This window comes from Cygnus olor, chromosome 19 (assembly GCF_009769625.2).
Source record: "Cygnus olor isolate bCygOlo1 chromosome 19, bCygOlo1.pri.v2, whole genome shotgun sequence".
Lineage (NCBI taxonomy): Eukaryota > Metazoa > Chordata > Aves > Anseriformes > Anatidae > Cygnus > Cygnus olor.
Window position 1 is genome coordinate 3,728,110 of NC_049187.1, and position 20,128 is coordinate 3,748,237.

At 55.1% G+C, this 20,128-nt stretch overlaps 1 protein-coding gene across 8 annotated transcripts in view; it reads right to left on the reverse strand.

Annotated features, from left to right (window-relative positions):
* ASTN2 (astrotactin 2) overlaps nucleotides 1-20,128 on the reverse strand; it is a 363,384-nt gene that overhangs the window by 135,882 nt on the left and 207,374 nt on the right. For all 8 annotated transcript variants that reach the window (XM_040531095.1, XM_040531093.1, XM_040531092.1 and 5 more), the window contains 3 exons: nucleotides 17,118-17,268; nucleotides 6,717-6,883; nucleotides 4,472-4,660 (listed from right to left, as the gene is read on the reverse strand). In XM_040531095.1, the coding sequence (XP_040387029.1) occupies nucleotides 4,472-4,660; nucleotides 6,717-6,883; nucleotides 17,118-17,268 (507 nt within the window). The remainder of the gene's footprint in view (nucleotides 1-4,471; nucleotides 4,661-6,716; nucleotides 6,884-17,117; nucleotides 17,269-20,128) is intronic.

A 20,128-nucleotide genomic window follows, 5' to 3' on the forward strand; every position in this document is an offset into this window, starting at 1 on the left:
GAGGAATGAAATGGAAGGCAGCCACTGGAAAAGAGATCTATCCGTTATCCCGGCCTGAAGGGTAATAGGTAAACAAGGCGTTTGGGTACTGGCTGGCGCAGAGCTCGCTGGCACAGGAATAATAAACAGCACAATTATAACTTCTGCACTTGGAGGGGGAAAAAAATCAATAGTATTAATTTAACTAGTTAGAGACTTACCGTTAGTGATGCTGCAGGGGCAGCGGGACGGCCTGGCCGGGGCTGGCACCAGCAAAGCCCCTGCCTGGCTGTGCCACTGTGCCCACCCAGCACCCACCCTGGTCCCACAGCACCCGCGGATGGGGCACGGGGGGGCACTGGGTGCTGGGCGGGCAGCGGGGCGCAAGGGGGGGACCCATAGCCCAGCTCTGAGCTGTCAGCACGCCCCGCCGTCGCGGTGCTGGTTTATTAAGGGCTGAGAAGCGGCGAGGGGAAGGAGTGACAGATTTAAAATTAACTTGCCAAACTCCCCATCAATATTATGACAATTCCCCAGTTCGGTTCAGCGACCCGGCGCGCCGCCTGACAGCGTCAGCAGCGCTCGGCAGCACCGCCGGCTGCCTGCCTGCAGCGCTCGGGTGCAGGCGCCCCTTACCCCGCAGCACCCGGCTCAGCGCCCCCCGCAAGCCCCTTGGGTCCCTTCCAGCTCGGGATGTTCTGTGGTAGGACACAGGTCCATGCTTTCTCTTCCCCAAAGCGGGGAAGCAGCAGCCCTGTGCTCCAGGCAGGGCTCTGGGAGGCTACAAGGACTGATTGGCAGAGGGATGGAGCTGCAGGAGGGTGCTTAGCATGGCACGGCTTGGCACAGCACAGCACAGCAGCTCTGCATCCTCCAGGGCCGGCCTCCCTGGCTATGGAGATGTGAAAACACTTGGAGCTCAGCTTTTTTTTTTTGTCTTGCACCGAGCACCAAGTAGCAACGGAGCACGGACACAAACCCTCTCCCCGCTCAGCCACCAGCCACGCACCCTGCTCCTCCCTGCAGCCGTTTCGGCCACTTATTTCCCCAACACCCAGAAAGCCCCTGTCTTCACTGCATCCCTGCTTGGGGTGGGGGCTTGGGCTCCCCCGTTTTGCAGGGAGAGCTGCAGCGAGAGGCCCCAGGAGGGCTCTGCCGCGTGAGTCGCGTGGGCTCGGGCATCCCATGCGCCGTGCGGTAATAAGCTATCGAGTAAAGCTGGCTCCACGGGTAGTAATTTGGGTTTTCTACATATTAACGGCATAAAAGCAACAGGCTGAAACCGCAAACAGCACTTAAACAAAAAATCTCTATTCCCTCATGGCAAAGAGATGGCACAAAACAGATAAGGAACTAACAAACAACCCATTTGGAAAATAATCCCCCGCTGATTTGGGCACCGTGGAGCCTGGGCTCTGCCCCACCGCGAGGCAGTGGGGGAAAATAGCTCTAATCTAGTCTTTAGCAAGCTGGATCCAGTGCTGAGCCTCCCGGCTAAACCCAGAGGTGTGACTGGAATAGATCAGCTCCGATCCCATTTAGTTATTAATATTTCAGGGCACTTTGCCAAAGAGAATTAAGAAAAAAAAAAAAGCGGCACCCAGTAAAAGCGGGCGGCTCTGCATGAGCGCGGAGCCGAACAGGAGAGCTCCAGGGGAAGGGGCGAGCGGCGGTAATGGGGCACGGCTCCTGCTCCATCGCCGCACCGAAGGTGCTGCTGGCAGCCCCCCGTGCAGTCAGCATCCACGACCTGAAATAAAGCCCCGAGCAGGGGAGGGAGGTGCTGGAGGCGTCAGAGCCAAGGCACCGAGAGGCAAGGCTGTGCGGGCGGATCCGTGCAGCAGATCCCCTTCCCCGCCGCCCCGCACAGCTGTCCCCAGGCAGGGGCAGGAGCTCCCGTCCCCACCCCAGGGCAGCCTGGTTGTCCCAGGAGAAGGTACCGAGGGGGAATAGCTTTGTTCTACGTGCTTGCAAGAAAACAGCAACAGCAGCAGCAGTATGGAGGACTCCTCCAAGAAGAAACCTTGACACTGGCTTCTCCAGCAGGTCGGCTGAGCAACGCAACCACCACAGGGCTAATTAACAGCTACCAAGCCACCTCAGTACCCAGAAAGCTGTAGGCAGAGCTGCTTGGCACCAGCACAAAGGGACAGGCGGGCAGGGACGGACTGCAGGTCCCAGCACGGTGTGTCACACCACGGTGCGTCGGTACGGGGCACCTACAGCACACACCAGCAGGAACAGACAAATCTGAGTGCCCCCCCCACTTCACAGCCTCACCAAGCACCATACCTGCTGTGTCCTAAAGGTGCCAAACCCATCCTTTGGAGCCAGCTGGGCAAAATAAAGCCACCGGTGCTCCGCCAGCCCCATCCCCATGCTGCGGCCATCAGGGGTCATCAGCACTGCAGGCTGTTGGGTGAGAAAAGGCCCACCCAGCCCCGATGGGATGGAAATACTGCTGTAACTGCTAGGCGTTGCCCAGGACAGCGTGTGAGAGACACCGCTGTTAGCAGCACAAAGGCTTCCTCCCAGCCCCATGCTGGCATGCCTGGCGGATCGAGAATATCCTATTTATTAAAGACACTGAAGATGCGGCAACATGGGAAGCAGACACCATTCAAGGGACTGTCACATCTGCATAGCTAAAGGATCCCAGTGGTTATAAATCCCTCTAAAATACTCAGCCCCTTGTTCTGATAGCAGGTTCTTGCTCCTACTTTGCAGAAACAGGCTTTTAATCCCTGGTATTAGGCAGCTTCCTGCTATGTTTCAAATGCACCAAATTAAGGGCTTCTCTAACAGCTGGTGTCTTAATGCTCAGAGAGGTTCTTGAATATCTATGAAAATCAGAGGCAAATTACATCTTTTAGTTAATAATTTCTTCTCCATTAACCTCCTTCTCTTCCCTTGTTAGCAGATGATGTAATGGTGCTCCTGCCGCCGAACCCTCCGGCACACGGGGCTGTGGGGAGGACGCGGGGAGCCCTTCTCGTCGCCACCCGGCACTGCTGGAGCCATCCCCCTCCAGCCTGCTCTTCTGGGGTCATTTTGCAGGTTGCTCGTGGTTCAGAGCTGTTTTCTCCTGCCTCCACATCTGTTACAGCCAGCAGCAGCCCCGAGATGATGCCAGGCAACAAAAGCCCCGTTCGCCATGCTGAGGACCCGGCTCCCACCGCACAGCCCCTCTCTGGCAGAGCCCCCATCACCATCAAGCTACATGGTGGGAGTTTGGGGAGCCCTCGGACGTGCTCAACCTCCCAGCTCATGGAAAATGTCAGCTCTGCAGCCCTGGCTCCGCTCGGAAGGACCACAGATGCTTGCAGCATGGGAGGGAGAGAAGGCAGAGAGGAGCCTACTGGAAAAAATTGCCTTTGCATGCTGTCAATTCTCACTTCCAGCAAAGGCTGTGGATCTGTTGGCTCCGAGCACTCTGCTGGCTGCTGCTTTCTGCATGCCTTTGTGCTGGTGGAGCCCGTAATTCATCTGCCATCCCCAGAGCAAAAGGACAGAGTTCAGTGTGAATTCATAGCTAGGAAGACTTTCACACTCTGCTGGGGAAAAAGAGACCCAGAAAACCAGCGTGGCCAGAGTTGATGGGCACCCGCAACTCAGATAAAAGCACAGCAGTGAGGTCTCAGTGCCTGAAAAGGGAAAAAAAAAAAAAACCTCTGTGCATTGCAGGTGCTGTGCAAGAAAGAGTTGTGCCTGGGTGGAATTTGGGGTAAGGGTCCTCGCTGGGGCCTCTCCTGACACCCATCAGCACAGGTGCTATGAAATTCATAGGCCCGCCTTGGTTTGCACCCGAACAAAATGTGGCTGCATTCAGTAGAGCTGACGAAAAACAGATAAATCAGCTAATTCTCCAGCCCTACATTCAGTGATTAAGCAAGCTCTGCTCTGTGAGCACCAAGAGGCAAAGCCATGGGCAGCTCAGAGCCGCTCTCCCCCCTCCGCTCTCCCGACGCATCCAGGACGCAGCCTGCGAACGCCCCGCGATGTGCTGCTGCCTGGGCTTGTGTCAGATTTAGCCACCTCACTCTGCTAACGCTATTTCTTATTATCCACAGCCACAGCTTCTCCCGGTGCTATGACTCGGGCACGGAATAAAATTTGCTCGCACAGGTTGAAAACATTCAAAGGAAAATTCTTTTTCATGCTACAGGTGATCGAACGGCGGAACTCATGGCAAGATGTGGAGATGGAAGACAGCAGCGTTCAGGAAGAGACGGGACAACGAGGCAGGGAAAAGCCAATCAAAGACAATTAGACACTCAGCCAGAGACAGACACCAGCCCCACAGGAGAGCCCTACGCTGCTGCCTGCAGGAAGGATGAACGAGTAGAAACCCCACACGGGCTTGGTGTCCCCCTGCTGTCCTCCCCACGTGTCTGGCAGGGAATGTGTCAGCGCTGCTGTCTCTGCACTGCTGGAGCTGGTCCCGTCTGCCCACCCCGACGTGCCCGAAACTAGGAGCGGAGCTGGGCCATACCTGAACGTCATCTGGAACACCTGGCCCTGGTTGACGTGCTGGCTCCTGTTGTTGTAGCCGTGCAGCATCTCCCCGAAGAGCGTGTCGTTGAATTTGGCGTCCGACTTCAGGCACTTGGGGCCTTCGCAGATGTCCGACAGCATGAGGCAGGACTTGCCATCGGGGGCCAGCTTGTACTCCTCCACGCACCTGTGAGCACCACGAGCCATGTCAGAGGGACCTTAACCCTAACAACCCTAACCCTAACCCCAACCCTAACCCTGTGGGATGAGCAGGGGGACAGGGCGCTGAGCCCAGCCAGGGACACCATGGTGCCGCTTGGTGCTGTGCTCTGCAGGGGCCCAGGCTTTCCGAGGACACTAAAACACAACCAGCTCCAGCAGTCCTGTGCTGAGCCAACGCTGGGGAGAGCTGCAGCGTGCGAGTGCTGGGCTGGGCATTAATCCTGGCTACTCCTGGACAGCCAGCACAGCGCTCCAGCCCCGCAGACAGCCTCAGGGACCATTGACAGCCACAGTGGCTTCCCCAGAGGCAGGAGGGCAACCCCATAATGCCTGCAGCCTTGTGCCTGGGAATCGCCCCCATGCCGCAGAGCAGAGCTGAGCCCACCACACTTCATCTGCTCCGTCCTTACAGGCAGCCCCAGCCCTGATGCTGCTGTGGTGCAGGCTCTGATGTTCCTCGGGCAAGAGCAAAGCGAAATCCGGAGTTGCTTCCCCGTTTCTGTCACATCACTGCCCTCCTGCAAGGAAGCAGCTCCAGCACGGCTGCTCTTTTGTTCCTCGGTCCTGCTTTCAAGCACTTTGTGGGCAAGGCAGACACTTGTCTTCCACGTACAGAGAGGGAAACTGAGGCAGGCAGCAGGGATGTGATTCAGCTACAGACACCAAAGAGATCAGTGGCAGCGTCTGTGTTGGCTCATGCTGCTCCCCTCCTTCTCCTCCCCTTCTTCTGCCTTTCCCTTGGCACTGCAGCTCCCAGTCAATGAGGAACTTCCATGTCCCCTGCCTGTCCCTTCCTCTGCGGTGGCAGTGCTGTGATAACCTCAATCCCACGGCTGCCTGGGCTTGTGCCCCCCTCCCATCCCTCCACCACTATTTGCCACTGCAAGTGGAACTCCCGCCTGTCTGTTGTGCTTCTGCCTGTTCCCCCCGTGCAGCTCTGCCTTGAGAAGGGATTATACAAAAAGCAAGGGAAAAACTCTCTGTCCTCTCAGTCGGACGTCTGGAATCCCAACCCTGCTGCTGATGCCTGGTGCGGGCTCAGATGGAGACCACACAACGTCCCCAGGCTTCCCGACCCTCTCCACAGAGATTGCTGTGCCCATATGGATTTCCAACCCCCTCGCAGGCACGGTGGAGGCAGCGTCTGAGAGCGTCACTCTCTCGGTGACTCAGCCTCTCTGTGCTGCTAAACAATAACACAGAGGAAGAAAAAAATACCGGAGAAAAGAAAGCGAGCAGCTTTCTGACATGGGCAGCTCCTCCCTGGGGACCGCTGCGGGAGCTCTGTGCTGCACCTGCAGCGCTGGGACCTGGCGGGCGCCCCTCGGAGCTGCATGCCCGCCCGCTCCCCTCCGTGCTTCTGCACCATCTCGGGGGCAGTTCCTCCCCAGACGGGCTCCTGCTGCCCTCCTTCCCCCTAATCCTTCCCCCGAGGGAGGTTCCTGCGAAGTAATGGCACGAGGCAGCACGAGGCTGGTGCAGGCGGCGGATGGCGGCTTCTGCAGCCAACAATCACCGCACGCCTCCCAGGGCACGCCGCAGCCGGGGAGATTTTCCTGAGAGCAAATGCTAAACCGTGTAGGATTATAGGATCCCGGCCAAAATCAGGGATGAAGCTCTATTTTAAGAGAGTCACAAGGGGTGGGGGGAAGTAGTTTTTAAAGAAAACAAGTCCTCCACCTTCCCCCTCCAACACACCACGTACAATTTCGGGGTACATTCGTGGTGAGTCACAGATCGAACCGTACCATCATGGTCCCAGTGGGGGAGATGAGGAGGGTGCATCTGCTCACCCAGCTTCTTGCACTTGTGTTTGCTTTTTTCTGTAGGCGAACCAAGTGCCTGCTGCAAGCCAGCTTCACAAAGAGCCCCTCTGCTAGGCACCCAGCTCGCCTGCGAGACGTGATGGTGTGGGGACGGGAGGCACAGGATGATGGTGGGTGATGGTGGGTGATGGTGGGGAAGGGAACGGGGTTATTTAGCTGGGAATGGGAGAAACGGGAGCGTGGCAGGGGACTCACCCGCAGAACATGAAGATGGTGCTGGACGAGGGGTCGTGGGGCAGAGGGAGGGTCTGCTGCAGACAGAGCTGCTCGCAGCCGCCGTTGAAGCCATCCGAGCAGTCGATGCCTTTGGAGTAGTCGTAACAGCCGGTGCCGTCCTTCATGGGGCGGAGGTCCTCGGGGCACTGCAACAGGAGGGCACACGGCGAGGTCACCATGGGTCCCCACGGGCCCTGGGGCCACAGCTGTGTGGTTGCCCACAACCCACCCAAGAGCCAGAGGGGTCGAGGATGGGGAAGAACCGCATCCCCATCCTCACTCTGGAGAAGGACGGAGCCCCTCTGGCAGCGAAGTTACACAGCTGGACTTGCCTTTGTCTGGCTCGGGACGAAGCTTGAGCCAGCCTGGGGTAAGCCTGGTGACCTGCTCTGCAGTGTGCTGGAGAAACCCCCTGCATTCACTGTCTGCTCCTCTGGGACACAGAGGAGTCCTGTGCAACCCAAAAAAACACCTAAGTGCTTGGGAACGGCAGTGGCTGATACCCACCAGCCAGCGAATGTGGCCTCTGCACCATCTCCAAAATTACCTCGCTGCCTCCCATGGGATAACGCAGCTGTGGCGAGGACTGGTCTGGGGTGGGGGAAGGACCGGGAAGGACAGGAGCACAACCCCGACTACTCGGAACGTTTTCCATCAGTTGAAAGAAGTGTGCTGATTCACAGAAAGAAGGATCTGCTTCTGGGTTTTAATTTTAGTTTCCCAGCTGGCTTTCCTTGTCCCAAAAGATAAAAGCCAGCAGGCAGCAAACGCCATCAATAAATTGTCACCCAGACTAAAGCCCTCTTCTGTTCCCTTCCCGTTATTTATCCCTTTTCGCCAAACATGCGCGCACACAAACAACAACAAAAAGACCAGTCCTTGAAAAAATAAATAAATCTTGCTGAGGAACAGCTCGCAATTAAAAATGCATTATGGAATTTCTTGAAGATGAGTTAGACCGGAGCTTGTTCAGGTAGCGATGAAGGCAGGTTATAAATGGCCTCTGCCAAGCTGCAGAAAGGTTATAAAACCACTATACTTCGTGCTTAAAAAAGAAAATCAATTTTCCGTGCAAGCAGAACGCCGTACATAGTAATAAAAGTTCAGGAGCCCCCGGACCCTGCGCCTGCTGTCACAGGCAGGGTGCCGGCAGCAGACAGCTGCTGAGCCTGGCCCACGGCTGCCAAGCAGCAAAATGCCCACAGGGGACATCGGAGAAGTGCCCCGGGGAGGCCTGGCCCAGCCTGGAGAAGGTTCCCTCCACCTCCCAGTGCACCGTGTCCTTCCCCGACGTCCCACAGCCCCGAGCCCTCAGCTCCGAGGCTCGCCGGGCCTCACGGACACGGGCAGCATCCTCGCAGGCACCGGTACAGTGGGAAGCAGGGGCGAGGGGAAGCGGAGAGGCACGAGGCTTTGTAGCCAGGGGATGCGGCAGCAAAGGGCCTGGCAGCACGGCGCTGCGAGGCGAGAGGACAGGGCCCTGAGAGGCAGCCCTGGAAGCAGCAGCACGGCCTCGGCACGCCGCAGCAGGAGGCACGGGGGCAGGAAGCTGCCTGGCTGCGTAACCAGAATAAATACGAAGGGGGGTACTTGGAACAAGCTGTGCTTTTCACTGCTGAGCTGCCTGGGAAACAGGACGGGGATAAGTATGTTTGTGACTCCGTGTACATCATACTTATCTACCGCAGTCTCCTCCCAGCCTGCGGGCCCCGTGGGACATTAAGGGCTGCGCAGATGGGCAGAGACACATCTCCCCAAGGACACGCGGCTCTGCGGCCACATCTCCGCTCCCAGGGCCGGCGTGTCCCAGCAGGGCTCTGCCCAAGTCCCTGCTGGACCTCCCGAGACACCCTCCAGGATGCTGGAGGGAGCTGCTGGGAGCTGGAGTCAACAGGAGCTGCAGGAGAATAGCCCGGGGACCAGCCGCAGCTCTCCTGAGCTGCCACTGAGGAGATGCTGAGCTCAGCATCTCCCCCAGCCTGCAGAGCAAGATGATGCCTCCTTCCCTGGGACTGTGTTAGTGGGTCACTGAGGGCCCTCCCTGCTTTACCCAGCTCTGCTCGAGGCGACCCCTCGGGATATCCTTCCAGTTCGGTTTTTAATCACCAGGAAGCATGCTTCATTTCTGTTTGTAATCATGCATCCTAATACGCATTAATTATGGCATGCAAATAGCTCAGCACGAAGTGTGCAAAGGAAAGCACCTCCGCATCCAGCCCCATCCCGGCCCTCCAGCCAGCTGTTGTGCTGCAGCACGAAGCTCCCCAGCTTTGGGGAGAAGATGACGAGGACAGCGAGCAAAACAAATGGACAAAAGGCAGGGGAGGCAAGAGGCAGCCGTGGGGGCTGCAGGTTTTTGCCTGTGCTTCCCTGCAGGATCGGCAGCTCTAGCAGAACGCAGGGATGCACAAGTGGATGGAGAGACTAGTTGGCATGGTAAAACTTCACTACAGATCTCCCTGTCGGAGCAGAGGATTTGCAATGTGGATGCCCCATGGAAAGGTAAAGCCCATTTGGGTGCCCCTATGTTCTTGCCCACAGGCTGAGAGAGTCAGGAATTACCCAGAAAAAAGCTGCCGTGTGCTAACGTGGCCTCCCCGGCTGTGCTGGAGGGTTGCGCTGGGCTCCCGGGTGGACTCAGAAAACCAGCACTTGCTCTGTGTTTTCTGGGCTTTGGTACAGGACCATATCTGTTATTGCTGACATTGATTCGTCTGGCTTGGGCAGCAGAGAACCAATAATTACTGAGAACTTTAATCAATCCCACATCAATTCAGCTGCAGTTCAATTTGTGATCTGCCTTGGCAGTGACACAGGATGGGGGGCTGCTTCTGGAAATGATTAGAAAATCAGTGAGTAACTCAGCCAATAACTCTGTCTGGGCAATGGCGGGTGACACGTCCTGCCTCGCTCCGTCGGTGAAGCTGGCACGATGTGGCCCCGGCACCCGCACCAAAACAGGATTTGTCCGTTTTGTCAAGAGAGCAGAGGGATCCCACCACTCACTGGCCTGGTGCTCAAAGGATTTCTGTGTTGGGTCAGCAGAGCTCGTGATGCTGGCACCAAAACACCCAGCCCATCCTTCACTGTGGGATCAGACCAGCAAGGACATGAACCTCACAGCCGGGGCACTGGGTTTGGTGCTTGAGAGATGCAGAGAGGAAAGAGGAGGTGGGGAGAGAGTCCAGCTCGCCACTGCCATGGAAAGCCATGGAGAAGACATCACCGTCCCAATGTAATTCCGCTGTCCTGCAGAACCACTTGGGCAATACAAGAATCATAAAATGGTTTAGGTTGGAAAAGACCTTCGAGATCATCAGGTCCAACCACAAGAACGAACTGGTTTCTCTGTGATGATGGCTCACCCTGAAAATTGCTCTTGGGATCGGAAAGAAAACCAAGCTTCTTGTCTTCTCGTGCGTTATCACGGATAATACAGATTCTGCAGACTCATAGCCACAAAGCCGCAGCCCTGCTGCTGTCAGTAGGTTTGTGAAGGCAGAGCCATGGCAGCTCGGTGCACATTTTGCTGTGCACGGGTGGACTTCGGCTATTCCTCCTTGTCCGTGCAGGGCAGAGCCCCAAGGTCCTGATTATTGTCACTGCAGTCAGCAAAACAGATTCTGAGCGCACACAGGGAGCGGAGATGCTGAATAAGAACGCGCTATTTTTACCTGGTTTTCGGAGCAGCGTGCTTTTTACCCTTTTAAATGAAGTCACCGAGGTGACACGGAGCGGCAGAGGGCGCAGGAGCCCTGCCTGCATGTGCTCGGGTGTCCCCAAGCCATGTAAAACCTAACGGGATCCCCATGCCCCATGCTGTTACCCCAACAGGACATCATCGTGTGCCACCGCGTGGTCACCTCCTGCCAGGACCGTGCACCAAGCCCCTGAGCACTGCCACCGTCCTCAGCCAAGTCAGGGCAGGCGCGATGGGAGGAAGCCCCTCTCCAAGGGGGAAGAAAGCAAGCATCCACCGTAACCCGTACGAGATTGTTTCTTAGCAAAACATCTGCCTGCACTGTTTGTGCTAGCGAGCAAAGGCCCTTCCTTTTCTTTCTTGTTCGCAAAGCTCATTAGCAGCGAGACAGGTGGCGGGGTCACTGGAAACAAAACAGGAGCCTCATTACCGACACCGAGCCCCTCGCCGAGAGGAGCCGGCTCTGCCCCGGCAATGCCTGGCAGCCCTTGCAGCTCCCCTCCTCTTCTCTGTTATTAAAAAAAAATAAAAATATTTAATAAAGTGTTCCAGTAGAGAGTAAACCGCCCTTTTTTGTTATTCATCTCTGTTTTCTCAACTTCAGCAGCCTTTTTGTCGGAGACAACAGCCGGGACTTCTCCCACACAGGCTCCTTCATTTGCCTGGCTCGGCACGAGCTGGGGACCCCATGGGACACCCCATAGTTGTGGCCAGACACGAGGACCTGGCCCCACGATGGCATCCTGGTGCCCTCAGCCACGGGGAGTGTGATTTACAGCCCCCAGTCCCTCTGTGACGTGCTAAGGTAGTCAGAGCACAATCGGACCAAGTCCTCCTTGGCCAGACGGGCAGACAGAGGAAGAGAGCTGCTCCAGTATCTGCTGCATGTAAAAGGGCCCTAATGAACCCACCTTCGTTAGAAACATCCTTGCTCAGCACTGAGGAACCTCTCCAGTGTGAAACAAAACCATTACTCCGAGGCACCGCCGAGGTACCAGCAAGTGCCAGCATTTTAATGAGCCCCACGCTATGCACTGGCGTGTGTTTTATTTGCTTGTTGGAGCTCAGAAATGATACAGACGCCTTACACTCCTTTGTGCCTGTACACATAGATTTAGAGAGCTTTGGCTTGTTCTGCCTCCGCTCCCTTGGCACCCAAGGACCCTTGGGGCTCTGCCTGCCCCTGTCCTCTCCCTTCCTCACCTCCCTGGGCAGCGATGTCCTCACTGCCCCCAGAGCCCCACCGCAGGCAGCATCCTTCCCGAAGGGCAACATTACAGCTGTTTGCTGAAATCACAGGCATTATCTTCCTACTCTTTTCTCCCTGTTTCCTTTTCCATTCCAAGACCATCAATCATTATTGTAGCCACAGAAAATCAAACCCGTCTGTCCTGCAGGTCCCACAACACAGGCTGTGACAGCTCAGGCTCCTCGGCGTGTCCCCAGAACACCCTGCCAGCCCATTTCGGGGCACGCTGCCGGCTCCTGCCCATCAGGGTGCTTCCTTTCCCATATGCATGTGCGAACCTGGCACCTCCAAAACCGTTCTGGAAGACCAGAAATTGAACCACAGCCTTACCTGGTCCCCAGGGCACAAAGCTACATGCCAAAATCAGTGACCCCAACCAAAGCCAAAGGCCCAAGCCGGGTGTGATGTGATCAGGACACACAAAGCATCCCAGTCCGCTGGGCAGCAGCCCTCTGCTGCCAGCTGGTGACCTCTGAAGAATGCCACAGCAAGAGAAGAAGGAGAAGAAGGGGTTTTATCTCCTAAATTTCCTCTATCCAGCACAGGCAGAGAGCGCCAGCTCACCTCAGTGCCTCCATCTCAACAGCGCCGAGGGCTTCTGCTTCCAACCACAATATGCGTAAGTAGCAATCTTCTGCTTCAAGGAGCCAGCTAAACTTTAAAGGGATTAGAACAGAATCGTTCCCTCCCCACTTCCCTCCCCTGCGCGTTGTGCATCTCTGCATAATTAGCTAGGTGCCTCTTAAGGCAGGGACGGATGAGTTTTTATTTTTCAACGAACAATTGTCTGTCGGAAAATGCAGATTTGATGAAGCTTAAGTGCTTTATGGGATTTCATCAATTACATCTCAAAAATCATTGGGAAATTAGGAAAGCATTTAATTTTGACAAGGTTGAAATGTTTTAGTTTCCACTGCTTAATTTTGTTTTTATTTCAGGCTGTACACTGGGATAATGTAATATATAACATAAAGCTCCAGATGATAATGGTGGAACAAAACATTTCCCCCTCCTTCGTAGGAAGGAGATGTTTTGAACCGATATATTCTGGAGTTTGTGCATGGGGGATTTCTGCACTGGTTTTTGGTTTGGGCTGAAGCTCCCAGACACCTAGCGTTCCCAAAGCATACCAGTTCTCAGCTTCACCTGCTTCATTTTGCAGAACCTCCCCGCTCCCCTCGGTCCCCAGGAAGCCCCTGGATGACTTGTGCTGGAAGGAGGAGACTGGAGAGGCCCTGGCCCGCTCCGTCCTTTCTAATCCCATTTCTCTGTGGAATGGTTACACTCCTAAATTAAGCCATTTCTCTGCACCGCTTTGCAGCAGCGAAGGAGCAGCCCATCATTTTGATGCGGAAGAGAGCAAAAGAGAAGGATTAGCTCCAGACAGGCTGAGCTAAGGCTTATACGTCTGTGTGGACCATGCCAAATTCTCTTCCTTCTATGTCTAAGAAGGCCAGGAGTGACAGCACAGGTGTCACAGCACGGGCCACGAGGTAATTAAGAGCCCATTTCCCTTCTGCACGCCCTGGAGACAAACCCTCTCCTACCTGATGGGTTGACCCCGTGGTCATGAAGAAGAGCAGATGATATTGTGCTTGTGGCCAATTCTTTTTTTTTTTTTTTTCTTAAATTAGAAATAAATTTCTGCTATCAGGAGCTCAGTCTGAGAGCAGTAAGGTGGTGCTGATCTGCTGAATTTAAGGTGTAAGTCAGCAGTACTCAGGGCCTGGTCCCTTCCTTCTTGCTGACACCTCTCAGGTGGTGCTCTGGGGCTGACCAAGCCCTGCTCCATGTACTGTGGGACAGGAACCATCAGATCTCACCCCTGCATCCCCCTGCTGCTGCAAAGTGGCTTGCACAGCAGGGAAACAAGGAGCTCAATTGTGCTGCTGCCCTGATGTGAGACCCCGAGCTGCGTTCCCCACCACTGCCTGGACAACACGTGTCCTCCTGCTTCTCCTGGAGGTCCACGTGGTGGTGAGACCCATCCCAAGAGGCACAGTTGGACTGGGACACGCTCACCTCACTGGGGCTGCCAATAGGTGTGAGCAAACCCAAGGCAAGTGGCAGGTGGGGAAACCTGAGTTTTAGCCACGTTGCAGGTGTTTCCTTCATTCCCTCAGGTCCAACTCACAGCTTTGCAACTCAGATTATAAATGACCACCATGCACGGGTCAAGCCCTTTCCCTCCTGAAGCATCTCTTCCCTCCTGGCTGAGCAGTTAGCGATGTGCCAGCAAAGGGGTCAGCACTGTATATTCCTCCAGGGACTATATCCTGACTTGCTTCTCCTGTACAGGGTTTGTTGGGATCCCTGGATGATGGCACAACCCTCACACTGCACTCAGGGGGCAGACCAGAGCCACTGGATTTAGAGATGCTCTCTGGGATTTTGTTTTCCTGGGAAATGCCTGTGGCTTCCTCCGACCCATCAACAATATGGAAACAGATGCGTTTCCCAGAGCTTGGGGCCTATTTTGTTGTGCTGCAATGTCGGGCTCAGAGGCAAGGCTCCAGTTAGCAATCCCAACCACAGGTATAGCAAGGTGGCTACTCACACTTCTTAAAATGAAGCAAGGAATAAAAATCCTCCGATAAGTAAAGAAGTGCAGAAAAACATTGTATACTAATGCCATCTACTGGGTACAAGGAAAAGTAACAAAAAAAAAACACATGAGAAGAGGGAAAAAAAGACCCTGGTGGGAAGCTGGCAGCCGAAGCCCTGAGAATCGCCCTTCCCATACAGAGATCAGCGCTGAGACTGCGGGTCTGAGCCTCGGGTCTCCCAGGTGCCTCCTCGCACGCAGGGTTTTAACAGAGCGACGTGCTCGTGTCTCCTCCATGAGCCCAAGGAGACCAACCTGGGAGAGCCCCAAACCTATATCTGCAAGCATCTGCCCCCAATGTCTTAAATGTGTCCCTTGAAGACCAAACAATTAGGTAATGGCAGGGACTGCACTGCTAAAAGCCCTAAGATAAATGCATCCTCGATCCTCAGAATTACTGGAAGCTGTGTTAAGGGCATGAAAGAGCTGGTAACAGATGATGATTATAAATAAAAGGAAGAAGAAATCTTTGAGATTTGCGCTGTTCCCTGGTTGAGCTGCTAGGCTCCGGCTCTGGTGGGTATTAATTGCTTACAAGCCTACATGTATATTTTATGCTCAGTACCTGCCTGGAACATTTGTTGGATTTAGCCTTGATTGATGAACCACTGATTATATACTTCTGTGGTCCTCGGCAAATTAATAAACTGTTGACTGGTAAAGATTAACAACATGTCATGATTTGAGAAACAGTGTCCAGAGCAAAGCTGAAGCAAACCTAGTGCTAAAATTAGTATGCGAGTGCTCCCTGAACTCTATAAAAAGGGGATAGTTTAATTAAATTACATCCCGATATTGCCCATAGCACTTACCAAATTGGCAAATTGAGTTCACAGCAGTTCAGCTTTAAAACTAACTGACATCCCGGCAAATGTGCAGCAAATGACCCCATCCCTGCTGGCACTGGAGAGCCAGCTCACGCCCGCAGCACTGGGGAGGCAGCTGGGGAGGAGACGTTGGCACCGAGAAACTGGGGCCGAGGGGGACTCAAGGTCACAGCCGAAGGTTGTGGCTGGGTCAGAAACTCAGCTCCCGCCACCTGCAGTCCCACCCTGCGCCACAAACACAGCCCGTAGGGAGCCCGGATCGGGGAATCGCTGTTTTTTGCTTTTTCTCTTTCTTCTTTTCCAGGGAACAGCCACGTTTGCTTGCAGTGCTGCAATTCCTGGGCACCTGCAGGGCACCGATGGGTGTAAAATCCTGCATGAATAGCAGCGGGGGGCAGAGCAGGGACGATGCGGCTGCATCCCAGCACCGCTGCATCTCCAAACTCCCCGCCCAGCTCGCGCTGAAGCTCCACGCCAGCAGGTGGGATGGAAGGGAGAAAAGGCAATTTCCCAAGCAACAGAGCGTGAGGCTGTTTGCAAAGCAGCTCCGGCATGTCTCCACGGGGAGGGCTGCATTAAGTCCCCCAACATCGCATCCGGGATGAAAGCAGCCCTCCGTTATGGGGCTCAGCACTGCTGCCCTCAGGCTTTGGGGAAAAAGGAGCCACGCGGAGGGGTGGGCATCTCTGCGGCCGTCTGCTCTCCACGCACAGCCCTTGCCAGGGGATGCACGACCCTGGGACCTGGCGTGATGGGGGCACGGGGTCCCTGGCACCCCCATGGCACCAGGCAGCACCTCTAGGCCACAGCCCTTGGGGAGCAGGATGTGCCCCGAGGTGATTCCCCAATCCTTTCTCCAGGCCTTCCTGCCGGATGTGTTTTGTTCTCCTTAAATACGGCCTCGTTTAGCCATTACAAAAGCAGGGGGGGTTATTTTCCCTGAGTGACACAGTTTTCAATTTCTGCTGCTCTGTGTGTCGGCAGGGTGAATGCTAGGCCTGTAATTTATTGACAATTTCTATCTTAATATATCTTGACTTTTAAAAAGAGGCATCTCTTCCCAGCGGCACAGGGCAATCAGAGCCCCGATTGTTTCTGACAGTGTCTGGGAGGCACATTAGTTTTCAGAGCAAAATGACACCCAAAAAAAAAGGAGAAAAAGAAAAAAAAGCCTGAAACCGAGCCCCTCCCTGGAAAGGGCCAGAACAAAAGAAAACAACAATGGCAAAAGAAAGCACGAAAGGGGGAGGAATAGGAAGGAGGAGACGCGGGCGCTGCAGGGCCGAGCGCTGCCTGTGACACATCAGGCTGCCGTGCTAAATGGCCTTAACAAGCAATCGGAGAAGGGGATAATGAAAACGCCACCCCGGAGACGGCACCACTCCAGCCTGACCTTTCCAGGCTGCTGCCGTGTGTAAACATCTTCAATAAATAAAGAGACACTTAACTCCTGCCTCGGCGGCGGGCAGAGGTGATGGGCGCAGCCTGCGGCAGCTGGGGGCTGCAGAGCAGGGGCTGGGGGCAGCGGTGCCGAGCTGTGATCCCCTCTGATGGCACTTCCCCTCTGGGCAGGCGCACACACATTCCCATGCTAATAATTGTCTTGTTCTGCGCAGATGGAGCAGTGATGCTCCAGCTTCCCCTGGCAGTTTCCCGAGGCTCTGCCCCCTGCCCCGTGTTTCAGGCTCACTCCTTGCCCCGACCAGCGGTGCTGTTGCCATCAGGAGAGGGGTCAGCGCTGGCTGGTGTGCTGAGCCCTGAGGCAGCCCGCTCAGAAGCATGGCAAAACCCCTCTGTGCATCGATAGTTGGGAACAACTCGGAGCCTCTGCCCAAAATTTGTGGTCTAAGAGGGCTCTGGGCACAGCCGGCTGTCTGGTCAGATGTGAGCGTGTTCAGAAACAGATCAAAATGTGCACTGTACTCAGTGTGCAGACCAGAGACCATCTCCAGAGCAAGCATCCCCTCGGTCCCATCCCCGGGACGGCCGCGGTACCTACCACGCAGCCCGTCGAGTCCACCTTGCGGTCCGACACGCACTTGAAGTTGCGGGTGCAGCCGCCGTTGTTGCGGGAGCAGTCCCGGACAGGCCCGAAGGAGGAGAGCAAGTCATTGATGGTTTCGAAGTATGTGGACAGCATCGCTTCTTCCCTTGGAGAGAAAAGGCACCGTTAGAGCGGGCGGGGAGGGACGGGGAGGCGGCAGCACGGGCAGTGCCACACCTCATCCACAAGGAGGGCTGCTCTGGCAAAATCACAGCGTGAGATGAACAAAACTTGGTCGGGGGAAGTGTGCCAAGAATATGAAGGCTTGATGACCTTGCTGCATAATTCATTTGCTGCACAGCTTTGACATCCTTGAGAAAAATCAGCCAGCTCTGAGGTTGCCAAGATCCTACCTGTCTACCATTCCTGTGCAAACTGGCTGCTACAAGAGGCCTGGTTAGTATTACTAGTGGGGAACCAACCCCATACGAGCCAACAGTGAATCCACAACAGTGAAACTCCTCGTGGATGTTTTACACCTGAGCCAAGCCTCCCTGGGCACCTGCACCCCATCTGACATGTGGGGACCTCCCTTAGGATTTAAAGCCACACAAAACTCGGCTTCACTCTTGCTGGGATGTGGGCGGGGGATGCTCGTGCCTGCGGGGCTGGGGACCCCAGCGGGGTTTGGGGGGTGTCTGGGCACAGCTTCTCCATCACAGCCCTGCACACCCCAGGCTCAGCTGTGCTCCGAAACGCCTTTCTTAAGCGTGCAAGAAGCGCTAACGCTGATGAATTCAATGGTCATATAAAGACTTGAGAAGCTCCCAGCCCTGCCTCTCCGAGCTGCACATGCAGCAGATTTTGTCTGTGACAAAGTACTCCGGCACTTTGTGCTGGGTTCTTGCTAAGGGAACGCAGATGCTTGTTGAGAGCTCTGAGCATCTCCAAGGTATTTGTCATCTGCAGAGCATGTTTCATACATTAACAGATTGCTGCAACCCATCTTGGGCACCGGATCCGGACACCGACAGCAGCGACGCGGGGGAGATGAAGCGCTTTACCCAAGGTCACGGAACAAGTCGGTGATGGAGACGGACCTGCCCTCCACAGGCTATTTATTAGATCTTTACCCAGAGGAGGGTGCAAATAAACACTGACCCTCTGGCCTTAAACCACCCGTGAGGCAGTGCCGGCAGCCACGTGGCGCTGCCACCGCCCTGCGGCACCTCCCCTGCTCTCCCAGCGGCACCCAGCAGCCCGCACAGCCACTCGATGCCCGCTGCTACGCTCTGGTTTTGGAGTTTTTTAATTCAAAAATCTCACGCTTGGCAACAGAACGGCAGAGGAGGAATATTCAGCAGTCCTTGAGGACGGCAGCGGAGCAGCGCTGCGCCATCCGTCAGAGGAGGGCTCCTGCACACACGCGCGCCGTCACACTCACACACGCAGCCCTGCCAACACCCAGCACTGGAAAAAGCATGAGTCAGGCCTTAAAAAAATGGTAATGAGATTGGCATAAAAACGATGAGATTTTAAAAATAAATCAATCATTAGGAGGGTTTTTTCCTTAATTTGCCTTCTGCTTTCTGAGCCTTTAGGGCGTAATTGAGTTTTTTTTCCCTGCAAACTTGCAGGGCAGAAATCATCCAAAGACCAAACCCAACAAAAAGAAGCGGCTTTCAAGTCGAGTTTTAACAGATTTAGGATTTCCAGGCAATTCTTGGATTCCAGAAGCCGGGACTCGCTGTCTGCACTGCCCGCTTTCACCCCAATTAATGCTTCCCAATTAACTTTTCCCTCTTGCTTAGCTCGTTTCCCATATTCCCCCTCTCTTGGCCCATCTCCTAGATTTTCCAGTATATTTGGAGCTGAATCTCCCTCTGTCCTTTCTTGGTCATGTTTCAAATATCTTTAGAGGCCCTTTTCTATTAGCACTCTGTTCCCACCAGAATTTGCAGCTCCTCCGAAGTGAGGGAGTGCGAAAGGCAGAATATATTAGATCAGGGCGCATATTTCTGCGGGAGGGAAGTGGGGAGAGAAAGGGCATATTATTCACTAACCAAAAAAAAAACCCAAACCAAAAAATCCACAAAAACCGTGACAGCTCCCCCACCAGCCACGCAGAAAGCCCAACCCCACCTGGGTCGGATGCTGAGCAGATCAGGACCACACTGGGCTTTAATTCCAACCTGGAGGCACAAATGCTTGGAGGCTCACACACCTTCTGCAATCAGAGGGGGGAGCAGGAATCTCACTCTCCAAAACGGTGCCTGGCATCACGGATCACCGCAGAGGAGCCTGAATGAGCCATTAAGCCTATTAAAATATTAACGTCTCTGGGAGGTGGGGAAGCACAGCTGGAGGCACGCGCTGAAATGTCACCCAGCTCCGGCCGGGCATCCCCTGCCCCTCTGCCTCTTCCCCTCCAGCTCCTGCCCTCGATGCTGCCAGGGTCCCCACTTGGGTGCCCCTTCCTGCAGCTGCCCAGATAGTTTAGGGGAAAACAGACTAATTTTTGCCATGGTCCTGCGCCTACTGAGCGTGGCCACAGCACCAGAGCCTTGCTGTGCCCGTCAGACCGAGCTCACCACGCGTGGGCAACTGGAGAGTTGTCTGAAGGGGGATCCTGGAACGGAGAGGATGGGGAGCTGGATGCTCGATGCCTCCACACAGGTGGTAAGTACTGTGTCATGCACCTGGAGGCAGTGAGAGCTCTGAGAGGTGTGTGGCCCCGCTCCAAGAAGTAACAGAAAGGTGGAGCAGGGCAGTGGAGCAAAACTTCCCTGCGTGCCCGAGCTCCGGAGTGCCATGCCACGGCCAGGTGGAGCAAATGGAAGACCCCCAGGGGGCCCCCGACCCTGGCACGCTGGGAGGATGGGGCAGCTCCCCTCCAGCCTGAAGAAGGCATTAAGGACTGTCGAAAAGGGCATTTAGGCGTGAGCGACCTCGTTTCTGACGCCAGATTCCCCACGAGCACACACACATCTGTGAACACACGCACACTCCTGCTTCACTCCCCAGCC